Below are 18213 nucleotides of genomic sequence, written 5' to 3' on the forward strand. Positions count from 1 at the left end.
TTTCTTAGCGGTGAATTTAAAAATTTTTTTAAATTGTAATATTGATCTGCACAACTTTCTTAACAATTACCGACACTTGCAGTTCATTTATTTACAAACGTGTAAACACAAATGACCATTTTTCTCGCAGTTGATCCACCACTGGTGCATGATCCACCACTGGTGCAGTTACCCTATATTAATATTAATTAATCTGTAAAAAATTTCAATTTCATAAAAAGTCAGATTTTTATTTACATTTATTATATATATACATATAAATATTTTTTTTTACAATGAAATAAAAATTACATTTTAAATAGATTCATTATAACAATAATAAACTATTATTCATTTAAATATTAATCAGTTTATATAAAAGTTAAAACAACTCGAACTCGAAATATTATTAATTTATGCTTAGGAACTAAAAAAATGATTTTAACTAATGTTGAAAAAAATTATTAATTAATTAATTTTTTAAAAAATTAATTTTTGATTTTATATTTATTATTTATTTTGCTTTATTTTCTTTAGTAATAATGAATGAATAAATTTAGTTATTTTTATTTATTTAATAAATATTATTAATTTAATATACTATAAAAATAATTGTTATTATTATTAATAATATTATAACATTAATTAAGTTTTGTTTAATACAATAGAATGCATTCTGAAGTAAATACATTTTGAAGTAAATATTTATACTTACAATTTTTCCTTCACGCAATTTGAATTTCGCGCTCCGTTAACTTTCGAACTATCCGCCAGATGGCACTGTTTTTCTCTCTCTCATAAACAACATGAATCGGTTAAGGTATAAGTATCAGCGATTTGTACAGAGTTTTCACAATATCACTTTTATTCAGCTAATTGTTAATGTTAGCATGACCTTAGAAATTTTTTTTTCTTTTTCTCCATTTATTATGGATGATTTTATGCCATAACTCCTGGGTCAAGATAAAATTTATTCTCTCTGAGTCTCGCTTTTTTCTTGTATTAATATATTATTATATCTTATATTATATAATAATTATATAATATATATATATGTTACGGTAAAAGCTCGAAATTGGTAAATGTGCACATTTACTGGTTAATATGCACAATTACCAATGCAGTTGGTAAAAGTGGGAATTGTCTGTTTTAAATTAAAAATTTCGTACATTTACCAAGTAAATTGGTAATTGTGCACATTCACCAACAGAAATTGGAAAATGTACGAAATGTCTAAATTGAATCAAAGATTTCTCACTCGTATCAACTACCTTGGTAAATGTAGATAGTTACCACAAAAAGGGGTAAATAGAAGTGCCGGACATATTGATGGTTTAAAATTTTGTCTGCTATTCTTTATATTATAACTTTAATCGTTATTATTGACATTTACAAAAAAATAAATTGGAAAAGTTTTATTTATTTATTTATATTGTTATCACGTCATATCGACGCAAACGTCGAAAATCAGCACTCGTTTTCTTTTTTATTTTTAATTTCGCATCACACACTTCTTTCAACACCTTATTATACTCTACTTCCGACAAATAAACAGAATTATTTTTTTCCCTTCTATAATCTTTGTTGCAATTTCATAAAAATTTTTTTTCACTTCGGAAATTACAATTTCTTCACTCATTTTTACAGGCAAAATTTAAAATATACTCGCAATTTCACTGTCGAAAGCGAACTAAACGAAATACTGAGGTTAGCAGAATAAACATTCTATTCTAATTATTCTGTTTCCTTTATAGGCATTTGATTACTATTTAATTGAAATATAAACAAAACAAACTATCTACATTTACCTTGTTGGTACGAGTGAGAAATCTTTGATTCAATTTAGACATTTCGTACATTTTCCAATTTCTGTTGGTGATTGTGCACAATTACCAATTTACTTGGTAAATGTACGAAATTTTTAATTTAAAACAGACATTTCTCACTTTTACCAACTGCATTGGTAATTGTGCACATTAACCAGTAAATGTGCACATTTACCAACTTCGGGCTTTTACCGTAACATATATATATATATATATATATATATAATGTAATATAATATATTTTTTTGAAAATTGGGTTAATATTGGTCCAATATTGAAATTCGAGCCTTGGCATTGGTCTCTACACTCCCAGACTTGGATCAATATTGGCTAAAATGACTGGTCCAATATTTAGCCAATATTCAGTTTTGGCAATTTTCCACTAGGCATTGAGATTAGCGATTTGAAAAATTCTGAAAAAAATTTATTTTATGTTTTTTTTTAAAGGTACATAAAACACAATAATTATTTATTTAAAAAGTTGAAAAATAATTGGATTTTGAACCTCTTTTTTTACAATATTGAGATAAGTAATTTGAAAAATTAGGAAAAAAGCTGAATTTTTATATGTGGTTTTTTTAAATAAGTACATAAATAACAATTTATTGTTTAAAAATTGTTGTATAATAATTTGATTATTAACATTTTTTATAACATGGAGATCAGCAAATTGAAAAATTAGGAAAAACATGCATTTTTATATTTGCTGTGTGAAAGTGTTTAGTATGTATTTCAATTATTTATACTAATTTATAAATAATTTAAAATAAATATTCTTATATTATTATTTATAATAAAATCAATTAAAATATTTGATAAATGGCATAAGAATTTCACAATTCTTATCCTGGTCTTTCCAAAGAAGTGCCTATATGTAGGCAATTCGTGTATTTTTCCTTACTTGTGACAACTAACATTAAACATTGTTTGAAAAACGTTTTAAACGAAAAATTATTAATTTCCCGCACATAACAGACAAAGTCTATGTTATTCTGAACATTTTCCAAAAGTTTTTTTTTAAATATTTAAAATTGTGCTTTTCACACACCTGAGAAGTTTTCGCGTTAAACGCCATGATTTGTGACGTCACGAAGGTTCAAATGCTCTTAAAAACCCCGAAGTAAATATTTTCAACATAATTGAATCAGTTTTTAAAAATTTTTATCTGACATTTTGGATACGTCATTTTGAATTTTATAATATACATATTCGAATTCAGAAGCCTTAAAAACACCGATGACAGTAATTCCAATCAAATTTGATACCTATAATATTTTTTATTTCTGAAATATTGAGGCTAATGCAATATGTTAATTCACTCATATTTACATAAATACGGAATTTTTTTAAAAAGATAATTTTTCGACTCTTGAGGGGTCAAACAAAATCGAAATATTGTGAAAAAATCGCATACCTCCTCTACATAAGAAAGCAAATTTCCAATTATTGCACATAACATTGTTATACTTAATTCAAAATTATACTGGCAATAGGTCAAGTGATTTTTAATCGCATGTACATTCAAATTATTTTATAAAGTTTACTTACCTATCATTCTTATTTTTGGAGTTCGCGTCGACACACAATCTACTTGTTTTTATAATATTATATTATACTTTAATTTATTAATGACATATTTTAAAAAAATTTTAAACAATAATTATTTATACAACCTCTAAACATGGGTCTACTGGAAACTTTTAATTATTATTATTACGATTTGGCTGGTAAGATTTCAATATAACATTATTGTATATTTTAAACTCATTTTTTCCTAAAATTTTTGACTATTTCTAAAGTAAATCCTAAACTGTCTGGAATTTTTGCTCACTTCTGTCAATTTTTGCTCCGACCCGTGTAGAAATATGCATATTTGAATCCTTTTGCTTCCTTTCCTGCCGAGGAAGCTTTGTATCAATATCTAAAATCAGACATAAGAATTTCCAAAAATATCCACATATTTTTTTATGTCACTTTTTCAAAAATTCGAAAAAACGTTTTTAATAAAAAATTTTTTACACTGTAAATTTAATTTTTTTGTCCAAGAAATTGATTTCTCGCATTAAAACGAATTAATTAATTTATATAAAGTCTATATTTTACTTAAAATCTATAAATTAAATCATTTTTTAATTTTTGAAAAACATCGTTTTTCGTATTTTTTGAAATAACTTTTTTATTCATGAAAATTTTTAATAAATTTTATCAGAGTTGTATTCCTGGTATCAAAACAAATCGATTAAGGTATATAAAGTTTACATGTCACCAATATTTATAAAATTGATCTAAATTTAAAAAAAAATTAAAATTTAAAATTTTTTTAAAACTAATAATATATAAGTGTTTATCATGATGAGGAAGGTAAATACTTATGAAATGAACAACTTTTTAACTTGTTTGCTATTTGGTGCTGATAATAATAGCCTGATTTTAGCCTGATTAGGTAATTTTTGGGGTTCTGACAGCGTGCCAGAATGCAGATGTCACTTTTAACAGATCGAAAAATGGAATGCTTATTGTGTTTATTTCTTTATAACACAAATTTGTTGACATATTCTAAATTAATATAAAATTTATTATGTTTTAATTAATAATTAAAAAATTGAAAAGGAAAATAGTAAAAAAAGTACTTTCGTTATTAAATAAGGAAAGATTTTTTCCTTATTAAATTTACATATTTTATATTTTTATTTCATATGTTTATTTAACTTTTGAATGAAAAATATTATTATTTAATTTTTTTATACTTTATATGTTATAATACTGAAATTTCTCGAACTCGATTTTTTATGTATCTTTATCTTTTTCGACCTCAGGAATCGAAAAATCATATTTTTAAAAAATGTCATTCCGTATGTGTTTATATACACACTTCATTTTTATAAATATCTCGAATATTATAAAAGCTAAAGGGATAAATTTATTTTAAATTGTAGTTCTCAGGATAATTCTTGCTAAATTTGAAACTCAACCAAAGATAAATAACAGTTATTTTTTGCTCTTTCCAACTGATCTGATTAATTATTATTAATTATAGTGATAGGGGAGACCGGGTCAGAAAGTGTCGATTCTGAGAAAACTAACGAAAATGGTAATAAAATGACAACTTTTTGTTTTAATTTATAGTCTATCTATTATAAAATTTAATGTAGTTTTTAAATCCATTATTATTTTTTGATAATTTTGAACAGTTTTTTTGTAAAAAATGATTTTGTGCAGCAAGGCAACGCGGCACATCGCACTCCGCGCTAGGGAGAGTTGTGTCGATGCAAGAGTCGGTTGTGTCGCTCAGATTTTTTAGTTGTTTAAGTTAAAGCAAATGATTTTATGCGGAAGAAATAAAATAATTATTGCCAATATATGATTTACTATTATTTATTAATCATTTATTATAAACTTTTAAAGGTTTTTAAGAACGATCTTAATGATAGAACGTCCAACGTCCTTCCTGCAGGATGAAAAAGACTCAGGTGAGTCCCTCCGAAATCGCTTTCTAAAATTAACTTGGATTGAGATAAACACAAAAAAATATATATGGTTGGAAAGGTAAAGATACAAGCTTTCAGCGCATGTAAAAATTAAATTTCTAAATTCAAACCCCAAGGCTAGGCAACTTAAAGAAGTTAAATTTTTGTAAAACTGACCTAATGTTTAGTGCTAGATCGTCGACGCCCGGTCCTGCCGGCAGGACTCTTCTCAGTTTATTGATACGATTACCCAGCCCTGATATTTAAATTTAGAAACTTGATATTTACATGATCTGATAGCTTTTTTAATTACCTTTCGAACCATATATAGGGTAACTGCACCAGTGGTGGATCAATTAAGCCTACTAAATTTATTATTTTGACTTTAAAGGTGTACAGATTTTTTCTGATGAAAAATATAGGGTAATCTTTACAATAGTATGAATTAACAAGTCTTCAAGGACACTATCGTGTAGTTTTCGACCTGCTTGTAACGTTTACACCCCCTCACACCCCCATTCAACAATAAAATGACATTGCTCCAGTCGTGGATCATTTACCCCTTTACACTACACAAAAATAACTTAATGATGTAAATTTTTTTCCAGAAGTATTCTATATGGAAAGAATTGATTACTTTCTACTCTAAAAATTAAAAAAATTTAGACTAAACAATTATTTTTTAAGATTTCATGTGAAAAAGCATAAAATCAATAATTGTTGTATTGCTTTGTTTTCCTAAATATTTTCAAATGATTTTATTTCATAAAACTTATCTATACACCTCCCCTAAACGATTGAAACATTTAGTTCAATTAGAAATAGCTTATTTTAACCTTTTTAACGCTGTTGATCCACCATTGGTGCCTGATCCACCACTGGTGCATTTACCCTATTTTTTTATGTTTATCTGAATCCATATTAATTTTATAATGTTTTTTCGGAAAGACTCTCATCTGAGTCTTTTTCATCCGTCCGCAATTGTGCTGGATACAAATCTTTATACATAGTGTTATAATAATAATACAAACAAAATTCAAGATTAAAAAAAATATATAATGCAGAAAATTTATTTGGTAATTTATGGAAATTTATGAGGTAATTTATGGAAATTTATTTGGCAATTTATGGAAATTTATGAGATAATTTATGAAATTTTGAGGTAATTTATAATTATAATACAAACAAAAATTCAAGATTCAAAAACTATTGCAGAAAATTTACGTGGTAATTTTTGGAAATTTATGCGGTAATTTATGAAATTTTTGAGGTAATTTATAATTGTAATACAAACAAAATTTAAGATTTAAAAATTATTGCAGGAAATTTATGCGGTAATTTATGAAATTTATACGGTAATTTATGAAATTTATGCGGGAATTTATAATATCTAAAAGAAAAATTTGAAAACTAATTTTGGAAATTTATAGGGTAATTTATGGTAATTTATGAAATTTTTAAGGTAATTTATAATATATAAAATTTTATGTGGTAATTTAAGAAAATTTAATGGAAATATATGTTTTAAATAAAGTGCGTCCTGCCGGCAGGATGGCGCAATGTGCGGAGAAGCATCCTGCCGGCAGTACGCAGCGGCTTGTCCAAGCGTCCTGCCGGAAGACCCTTCCAGCAGGATGGGCGCTTGGACGTTCTATCATTAATATCTCTAGATTTTAGTACCAGTTTTAGTAGGTACAAATAAACATTTTCTGACTTATATTCTATAATTTCATAGTTAGTCAGTCACTTAAAATATAGTTTTCGTAATAAGTATTTTTATTATGAACATTCAAAGAATTTTTCCAACAATCGTAACATTTATAGATTTTTGTAAATAAATAAACATTTCTGACTTAAATTCTACAATTACGTAATTAGTAAGTCTTTTAAAATATTTTTTGTAATAATTATTTGTATCGTTAATTAACTGTAAAAAACTATACTTTCTGATTAATAAATCATTTTTAAGACATGAATACTTATTCCGAATGCGATTTATTGAAATCACAATTGACACACATGTAGGGGACGTAGGGTCAAAATGGGAAAGCTAAGGTTTGAAGTTCAATTAAACTAACATTATTATATCAATATTTTATCATTTATTGGAATAATAATCTTTGAATGAGAACCAGTCAATTAATAAAATTTAAAAAAAGTCACATATCTCCATTTTTCCTTCCCTGGGGGCAAAATGGGATACCCTAAAAGCAAGCTGGGGTTTACAAAAAAATTAACTGATTATTGCTTGAAATCTTCAAAAGTGAAGATTGCATTTTCACCTTTTTTCCAAAATGATTTGAGGGACAGAAAATATTTTTGCTGCTAAGTTGGAACCCATTTTTCGCCCACCGCATTTTTCATGCTCTCTTCTGACCAATTTTCTCTACTTGTCTTTATTTTATAATTTTTTTACCCTTCTACAAGAAAAATGAAACATTTATACAAAACTAATTAACTCTTGTACTTACAATAATTAATATGTTTTTAATTATATGATAAAATAAACTCCATATCCCATTTTGCTCCCTCATGCGAAATGACACTAAAAAGTTAACCAATAAAAATATGATTCAACAAACAATTAAAGAAATGTTTACCTGCTAGAGTAGTCACTGACACTTATGAAAAACAAAAAATGTTATGTAAAATGCTGTTATTTACAAAATGAACGTGGTAAAAAAACGTAGTATAATCATTCAATGTTTTTACCACCTGAAAACTGTCGTATTGGTTGCACATTATGTGCAATACGACCATTATTGGTCCATTCCATTTTGCGCCTACGTCCCCTAACTGACCCTTTTTTACCCTTCACACACTTTAAATGTGCCCAGTTTTTACAAACAATGCATTATATCCACTTTTCTCTTGATTTCGGGTTGGAATAACTATTCGAACAAACAAGGCAATAGTAGATTATGTCGACGCTCACTTTTTATCATATATTAAAACAAGATGGGGGTCCCTTTTTATAAAAGAAGTTTATGTTCATTTCATGAACATTTTGCTTCCTCATTGCGCAAAGCAAAAGATTTGCTTCCTCTTGGAGGAAGCAATAAATTAATAATTTATATACATATTATTTTTAAAATATGATAAATGATTTCAAAAAATATATCTTTTTCCACCTTTTCCACTCTTTCAGCCGTTTTATGAAACAATTTTTTTATTAAAATCGATTTTTTGAAAAAAAGTAAAAAAAAATTTTTTTTTAGAGGGTACTTTCTAAAATTGTTGTGTTCATTTTGAGATATTAATGTGACAAATGTACATACCGAATTTTAGCCAAATCCGTTAAAACGTATTAACGATATCGTGTTCACAAAAACTTTTTTAACTAAAATATGAATTTTTGAATTTTGAATTTTTTAATTTATTCTTTAAATTTCAATGAAATATAAACTTTATATATACCAATCGATTCGTCTTAATATGAGGAATACGATTTTACTATGTATTGCCTTTAATTTTGATTTCAATAAATTTTTTCGATTAAAATCGATTTTTTTGAAAAAATGCCAAAAAAATTTTTTTTGTGGGTATTTTCTAAAATCATTGTGTCCATTTTGAGATATTGATGTGACAAATATACGTACCAAATTTTAGCCAAATCCGTTAAAACGTATTAAAGTTATCGTGTTCACAAAAAAAATGGATCAACACACACACACACACACACACACACACATACATCCGGACAATTGATCAGGGACTTATATATGACATTTATAAATAGAAAAAAATTTGTTTGGTACATTTCTAATAATTTCATAATTTGAAGGACTACATAGCTTCCTCCAGAGGAAGCAAAAGTAGATAAATAAAATGTTAAAATCAATACACCATTGAATCCCTCCATAAAGATCATTTAAAAAAAATACGCATCGATATCTTTAAAAATGCAAACATAGACCAAAAAGTATAAACTTGAAAATTTATACGTAAGTGACGTTAAAGCACCAAGTTACTAACAGCTGATTATTCCGTGAAGCAGACAAAATCAAAATAGTTGCCAAAGATGCGCATGAGTAAAACAATACTTCTCTCAATTCCACTTTTCAAATTTTTTTCTGTTTTTGAGATATTCCTATCGGCACAACTTATCTCCGGCACTTTCAGCCCTGATCTCTTCTACATATATTAACTTATCATATTTCATATACATATATGCATTCCCTAATAACACAAGATATCTTAGGATATATTGATAATATCCCGCAGATATCCTAGGGATGTCCTATGGATATCAAAAGGATCTCCTAAGGATATCCAAAAAATCGGCGGTTTGGATATCCTTGGGATATTCAATGGATATCTGAGGATATCCACAGGATATCTTCTGGATATCTCTATAGACTTTCATAAATGTCCTCCAGATATCCCATAGATATCGTCAGGATATCCCACAGATATTTTCAGGATATTCTCAGTATATCTTCTGGATGTCAAGAAGATATTCTCAGGATACTGTTTTTAAAGTCATTATGAGACTACGAGTGAGAATATTCTGTGAATTAAATTTTATATAAATAAAATAAAATGCAACTTGTTTTTCGAGAAAGTTGTTTAATTTAAAAAATTATTAACAAATTTTTTTCTCATTCGTGATTCATTCCTTTATTCATATGCTTAATATTGTCAGAAAATAAATTGGCTTTAAACAATATAAATTCTTCCCCGCAAATAACGAATAACTATTAATATTAATTATACATTAAGAGCATGAGTTTATTTAAAAACTTTGAAAAATGCGTTTCAAATCTTCATTTAAAATAAATTAGAAGCTCATAAGATTTTTGTTTTTATTATATTATTATTCATTATATTAGCTTAACAATTTTAACCTTTAAAAATATATGTTGAGATATTAAATATCCCGTGAATATCCTAAGAATATCCCACGGATATCCTGCGATATAATATCCAATAGATATTTTGTGGATGTCTTAGGGATATCCTGTGGATATCCTATAGATGTCCTGTTGATGTCCCACAGACCGGCGGTTTGGACATCCCAAGATATCCTGGGGACCATTCTAGGATATCGACCATTGATATGGATATCCTATGGATATCCTTTTGTTATGAAGGTTTAAACAAATTTTTAAAGGATGCTTTGTTATCGTTAATGTTACCACTAAAGAACTGTAGATAAAGTAGAAAATTTCTATTTAAGTATGACTTAAATTTTGTTTATGGAATTAAAATTTCACAAAACTTTTAATGCTTTTCAATCTTATTTTAAAAATGAGCACAGTTTTAATTTTATTTTATACCATTTCACATTTTGAGAAAAATTGAATTGAAAGGAATTCAAACTTATAAATTTATATTTTATGCGTGGAATTAAAATAAAGAGAGAATTTTTCGAATTAAATGGAATTAAATTTTTCAATTCTATTCAATTCTAGCCTTTTAACAGGAAGTGTTCATTTCATGAACACAAGTTCATACTTCAGCTTGGCAGAGATTTTTTTTCTTTTAACTATTTTATCTACATTTTGTAATAATTAAATTTAGAAATATAATTAATTTATTTGCATATATATAATTTATTTCATATTTTATTAAACTTCTTACACTTTTTTCTTCGCAAATCTGACACAAAAAATTGATTTGAAATTAATATAACTAAGTAAATGAAGTAAATTAAATTGTATCTACAAAGTCTTATTTACAATCTAAAGAGTTATTAACTAAAATTATATTTTCTCTTTTATTAGAATTAAACCAAAAAACATGTTACCTTTATAAATAATATTTGAATTATAATCGAGGATCCTGTATACGAATTGTTATCGTTTACCTTAATATATAAAATTTACAATATTCCTGATATAAAAAGGATTTCAATACTGCGATAGAAAATTCATTAAAGTGCATGAATTTCTCAATGACGTTAATTACAACTAATATGTTTAAGAATATTGATTTACGACTATTGTCCCTATGTTTAAAATTCATCGTTAGGGCCTAATAAGGTGCGTTTCATTTTATCGTTTCCCAGACTGAAACCCTATTGTGCCTAAACTGTTCCTGATAGCAAATACGTAGAAATAGTAAAAAAAATCCTGTTTCCTTAGTAAAGTTTACTATTCCAGGTGTAATTTTTTTTATTTCCGAAGCAAAAATTGTCAGAGATGCATTGTATTTAGTAAAAGTTTTTTTTAAATTTTTTTCCGTGTAGGTATATATGGGATAAAACTCCTGAACTGTCCAGATCCACAGTTTGAAGTTATTGAAACTTGTAGTCTTTGTAAATTATTGCCCTAAATGAGAATAACAAATCCTTAAAATATTAGGTCATTTAAAAAATTGTAAATCCGCATAAGTAATTCAAAACTTTATGAATTTTAATTTTCAAATAGTGTTTTTTGAAACACAGCATACAGTACAATATAACCCAAACAGCACAGTCTCATGGGAATATTCTATAGTGACATTCAGTACATATTCCTATAACGTTGAGGGAAATATTCCATTGTCACTTTAAGGGAATATTCAGGTGACATTGAGAGAATATTCCAGTGATGGAATTGAATATTGACTGGTGAATTTGATGTCGTCCTTGGTCCTCTAACTTTCTCGCCTTTTATTAGTACAATGGTCTCCAAAATAATTTATACTCCGTCGATAGAATCGTTAGGCGATCAAGAATTTGAGAATTTTCATTCGTCTACATGAATAAAGAGCCCCTCTGGCTACCTGCACAGGCAGCCTCCCACCACGCAGGAAACGTACAAAAGTATGAGTGACAGAAAAATCAAATTTAAATTTACTAACTTTCTGATTGACTCTTACTGGCTGCCTCTTAGTGTTTCTTGTGGTTTCATGTGGGAAAATTTGCACCTTCTATTTATTTATTTTCTTTTATTTTTCTTTTATCAAACAATTAAATATTATTAATAAATAATTCATAACATACAATATACCAATATTTTCTTAAGAAAAATGAAAAATATATTACATTTGTATATGACACTCGTAAGGATGTTGACCGAAAATCTATGCAAAATGTAATGACTGCTGGAAAGTCAGAAAATACAGGTGGACATAGTGACAACGCGGTCAAGACAAGTTCGAGAAATGAAATACTTCAAGAAACGACTCAAAAATGCAGTGCTTTAAGTGGGGTATTATTGGTTGCACGTCTCACATGTGCTACTATTTGCACTCATTCATACAACTTGATCGGAAAGAGAACATTAAAAAACTTAATTTTGCTAGTAATGCGTGCACTGATATACTTGGTCATGGTGTTGTGTCGACTGAAATTATCGCAGACGGGAACCGAAAAATGTTAAAGTTCGGTGACACTTTATATGTTCGAGACCTGCGAACATATTTTGAACAGTAAGTTTATAGATAAAGGGCACAGTGTCGTTTTTAATAAGGCGGACGTAAAAGTTTTGTACATTTACAGCAACATATTAATCTCGACAAAAAAGGAAGGAGAATAATATTATCTTCAAAAATCAACTGATCCGGAGTGCAAGAATATTGTTGAAACCAACCCTTAGATGCGAAAGAAAAATTTCTTTTATGACTAGCATGGTCGTATGGGATATCTAAATGTTCAAACCCTACGCGAGACTATACAGAAAAGAATAGTTCAAAGTATCAATGTCAACGATATTAACGAGAGTATTTAGTGCGTTTTTTCAGGGGAAATTGGCTCGTCTTCAGTTTCCAAAATCCTCAACGAGACTTACGGCCATAGAGGATTTAATCCACTCGAACATATCCCAGGAAAAAAGGAATTTTTGAGCAAGTCGTTGTCTCAATTGTCCAAACGACATCTGGACTGCTTGCTCAATCATCCAATGCATTAGGCCTAATCAACCTACACGTATTTAGAGGCTAAGAAAAGGAAAAATTGACTTAACTTTATATAAATCTTTAAAAAAAATTAATATAAATAGATAATTATTGATAAATAAAGTATGAAATTATCTGTAATAAGCAAATACAAAGAGTTTTATGAAATATTATTTTTTTTGCTTACATTGCAACACTGCGCATGTGATTTTATGGGTATAAGTAAACTTTTGTTATCGACTACTGATATTTACTAATTGAAAATTTATATTTTTGAAGAAAGAAACATATAATTAGTATGAAAAGAACTATAAATACAGTGATTACATTAAAATACAATATATTCAACTGTTTCCTTCTTCGAGAAGAAAAATGTAAATTAATAAATATCGAGTGTCAGTAAAGAAATATACTTTTACCTGCAGAATCACATGCACAGTAACCAAAAAAAAATAGCTAGTGATGATGGTAATTTTGTTTCTGAATTTTAATATTGTAGTTAAGATCGTAAATAAGTGTGTCCTATTAAGTATTTCATAAACCTAATCGTATTTGATAAGGTAGAAATTAAATTGACCAACAGTCAAATTTTTATGTACACAACTCGTACAAATATTTTTTGTACATGGTTTCTGAAAAAAGTGGTCGTTTCTCGCAGCAAGGGTAGGATCCCAGAACATTATTATTGCCGGTAAGATGCTCTACCAGTTGAGCTACTAAGAGACCCGAATCCACTCAATTCAGAAACCATGCACACGACTTTTTTCAAAAACCATATACGAGTTTCGTATATAAAAATTTGTCTGTTGGTCAATTAAATTTCTACCTTATCAGATATGATTAGGTTAATGAAATACTTAATAGGAGACACCTATTTACCATCTTAACTCCAAAAAGAATATTTCATAAAATTCGTCGTTTTTGCCCATTGCAGATTCTTTTACAGTTTATTTTTCAATATTTATCTATTTTTATTAATTTTTTTAAAGTTTTATATAAAACTAAGTTAATTTTTCTTATGCGTAGCCTCTAAATATGTGTTGGTTGATTGGGCCTAATGCATTGGATGATTAAGCAAGTAGTCCAATTGTCCAGATGTCGTTTGGACAATTGAGCAGACGGCTTGCTCAATTGTCCAAACGGCATGCTTAATAATTCCTTTTTTACTGTAATGTGGGCTAATGCGTGTCACGTCTCTTGGAAGATAATTTTATTTCGTCACATTTATCAACGTTTATGAACGAATTCATAAACTTTAGAATTTTCTTCAGAACACAAAAAGGAAAGAAGTATAAGCAGTTACAATCAGATAATGACAAGGAGTATATTAATAACAAGTTTGTCGAATTGATTGAGAAAAGCGGGATTATCCAAAGGCTTATAACTTCTTATAACCCAGAGCAAAATGGAAAATCAGAGAGTAAAAACATGACGCTAATGAATACAGCGAGGTGTTTTTTAATGGATTTCAGACTTTCTTTAACACTTTAGGCAGAACTTTACCTGGATTTTTGAAAAGCAGCAAACAGTCGTCCTATTCACAACAAAGGCCGAATATATGGCCATGGCTGAGGCAGCCAAGGAAATCATACATATCTTCTAAGTTTTCTGTTGGAACTCGGCGTAGCAAGTGCAAATTCCATCAAATTGTGTGTGTCAATTCTTAAACTGAGCTACAAATAAAATCTTAAAACTCATTTTTTATCTCAAATGACACATCTGCTATTTTATTATTTTCTATCATTTAGTGCGAAATATACTAAAAGTAATTTGAAATAGTCAAGAAACTACCCGTGCACGAACCCAGGCAGACTCACAGTACTCAAACCGGGGTCTTAATTCCTTTATGACTCTTTACCTCGACATCTTAGCAGATGAGTCCAATAAAATTAAATGTGTTTTTTTTCTTAAACATACCATCTTCAAAAATTTTTTTCATCTTTCTCAAAAAACGTATAGATTGTTGCCAAATTTTTCTATCCAACCTTTTGAAGCATTTTTCAAGGTTTTTGGAACAGTTATCTGTCTACCTCTGAGAGAGCACGTCGTTAAGTGTAAGCTCTACTCATTAATTGCAATTGAAATATTTTAAATTCAAACATTTAATCTGAACACTTATTAAAAAACTAATTCTGACTTTCCACAATAATTATCAATTAAAAATAAATTAAAGTTTAATTGAACTGTGCCTTTTTTTATTCCTTTCCTTAAACCAACAGATTGAGTTGCTCACGAATTCTAATCGGTAACAATAGCTCTCGAACACTTTCACGTACTAAACAAGTATATTCAGATTTACAACCAGAAGCAGGGTTAACTTCCAATTCATTAAAAAATGAAGGTAGTGACTATCGCGTCAAATAACGATACATTTTCAATATGAGTGCTTAGAAACAGTTGGAAAATCCAGTTCACCATGTACCAACTAAGCACATTGAAATGCGCTACCATTTCATTCGAGAAATTGTTCAAACGGGTTAGATAAATTTTAATCATGTGTCATCTTGTGATATGTTAGCTGACGTGTTTACAAAAATTTAGTAAAGTCAAAGCACATAAAGTGTATCAAAGATATTGGACTGTTAAGTAATGTAAATTAAAAGGGAAAATTTTAGTGTTCGTCTCGAGGGGAAGTAGAAATGCCAACGTCACTTAAAACATGAAAACTTCCACTTTCATTACTTCCTACAAATTTATTTTAAATGTGCTAATATTGGTTAATGTTTTAGGGATTTGTTACTCCCATATAGGGCAGCAGTTTACGACGGTTACAAGTAACTTCAATAACTTTAAACTTTTGACCAGGAGTGTTTAGGCATTTTACCCCATATTCATAACTTCCCTACTAAAAATCCCTGTATAAGATCTTGTACAATTTCCTGTACAGGATCAGCAACTGAAGTTGTACAAGTTCTGACCAGTTCCTGTACAGGAAAATGCATACGAATTTGGAACAAGTTCATGTGTGAGATCTTGTACAAGATCTTGTACAAGAAAGATACTTGTACAAGAAAAAGTACACGATCTTGTACAATTTGAGCATCTTGTAAACTATTGAGCAGCCTTTGAAGTTTTTAATTTTTAGTAAAGAAAACCATGAATAAACATGTGCAAGAACATGGACGTGTTCATGTACAAGTACTTATACATGAAATTGTACAAGATCATGTATATTTTCTTGTACAAGTATCTTTCTTGTACAAGATCTTGCACCAGATCTTGTACAAGATCTCACACATGAACTTGTTCCAAATTCGTATACATTTTCCTGTACAGGAACTGGTCAGAACTTGTACAAGTTCAGTTGCTGATCCTGTACAGGAAATTGTACAAAATCTTGTACAGGGATTTTCAGTAGGGTTGTTATTAAATAAGGCAAATAAAACGAAAACATTCGGACAAAGAATAAAAAATTTTTAATTTACTCCAACGTTTCGAAATCGAAATGATTTCTAAGAGACCGTTACACATTCAAAAAAAGGAACATATTAATAATTCTAACTTAAATGAAAAATATGATAATGCCATTACTAATCATTTAAAAAATTTCAATAGTGAATTTTCTCCACATTTTATGAAATGGGATGATTTCGATATCTTAGATGTTGAACCAAATCTTAACAAACGTTTATTATCAGAAATGTTTTTCATAAAAAAGAGGGAGAAAATAGTTTAAATAAAATGACTGACTTCGACAATTTTGATAAGTCGTATGAAATGAGTTTGAATTTTATTTCCAGTAATTTAACGTAATAAGAACTCATTGTGTTCATTCTCTGTTCCTATTTTATTTTATTTGTTTCTGTTAGTCTCTCTTTAATTTACTTCTATTGTAAGGACTCAATAGAGTTTGGAACTCAGTTTTAAATTTGACTTTGCAGCTTGCAATATATTTTTATTTGACAAATTTTCAAATTATTGTGTTTTTTTTTACTTTTTATTTTAAAACGTTTAATTTTTATCATTTCTATTTTTAATTTGTTGTGTTCTGTTATTTCAATACTGGATGGATTATTTATTTATTTTTTTATGGTATGTTAATTTTTTCTTATTACTGTATTATTTCTGAATGGTTTCATTTTAATATTTTTACATTTTTTTATTTTAATAATTTTTTCATAAATTTAATAACTTTGACTGTTTTATCTTTATTTCTAATAAACTTAATAACTTATTTATTATCTATTGACTGTTAATGTTAATTTGTTTTTCAGTTTTTCTTACTTATTTTATACTATTTTTATTTTATTATTTTTTGGATAATTCTATTTGTTTCAATTAAATTATTTATTAATTGTAATTTTTATTATTATTTCTCAATTTTAATTTTAATTATAAATATCTGACTCCAGACTCTACTCCTTTGTTCAGGGTATAATGTCTTCATGTTTTTGACTTATTGATTTGGTAAGATTTATAATTATAACTTATTTTTATTTATTTATTAACTTATTGTTTTTTATTTTTTATTATTTTGCTTCCTCGTGGAGGAAGCTTTGTAGTCCTTTCGTTTATAAAAATTTTCAAAGTGGTTTTCAAGCGAAAACAAATTTTTTTCTATATAGAAACATGTTATATGAGATCCTGATCAATTGTCTGGATGTATGTATGTGAGTGTATTGGAGTGTGTGTGTGTGGATCCCTTTTTTGTTTAGAAGATAACTTGAACAGGTTTTAATGAATTTAGATAAAATTTGGTAGGCTCATTTATCATATTAATATCTCAAATCTGACTAAAGGATTTTAAAAAATACCCAAAAAAAAATTTTATCGTCTTTTTCCAAAAGTTTTTTTTAATCGAAAAAATTTTAAATAGAAAAATTTAAGGTTATATATAATAAAATCGTATTCCTTATGTCAAGACAAATCGATTGGTATATATAAAGTATAGTTTCAACTTAAATTTAAAGAATTAATGAAAGTTAAAAAATCAAATATTCACATTTTGGCAATAAAATTTTGTGATTTTTAAAATTGAAGTTTATATATGAAATAATTGTATTTCTTGCATGAAAAGGAATCGATTGGTATATATAAAGTATACATTTGAGATAAATTTAATAAATTAATGAAAGTTAAAAAAAAATTCCCATTTTAGCTGAAAAATTTTGTATTTATTT

The 18213-nt window shown here is 27.7% G+C and overlaps 1 protein-coding gene across 2 annotated transcripts in view; it reads left to right on the top strand.

Moving 5' to 3' along the window:
* The first annotated feature begins 3395 nt into the window (after positions 1-3395).
* The window catches only part of LOC127285427 (elongation of very long chain fatty acids protein 4-like), a 52473-nt gene continuing 37655 nt past the window's right edge, over positions 3396-18213 (top strand). For both annotated transcript variants that reach the window (XM_051311429.1, XM_051311430.1), the window contains exon 1: positions 3396-3532. In XM_051311429.1, coding sequence (XP_051167386.1) covers positions 3487-3532 — 46 coding nt within the window. In that variant the 5' untranslated portion in view covers positions 3396-3486. The remainder of the gene's footprint in view (positions 3533-18213) is intronic.

The sequence above is a fragment of the Leptopilina boulardi genome, unplaced genomic scaffold (assembly GCF_019393585.1).
Source record: "Leptopilina boulardi isolate dan_hultmark-lab unplaced genomic scaffold, ZJU_Lbou_2.1 LbouV2_332, whole genome shotgun sequence".
Classification (NCBI taxonomy): Eukaryota; Metazoa; Arthropoda; class Insecta; order Hymenoptera; family Figitidae; genus Leptopilina; species Leptopilina boulardi.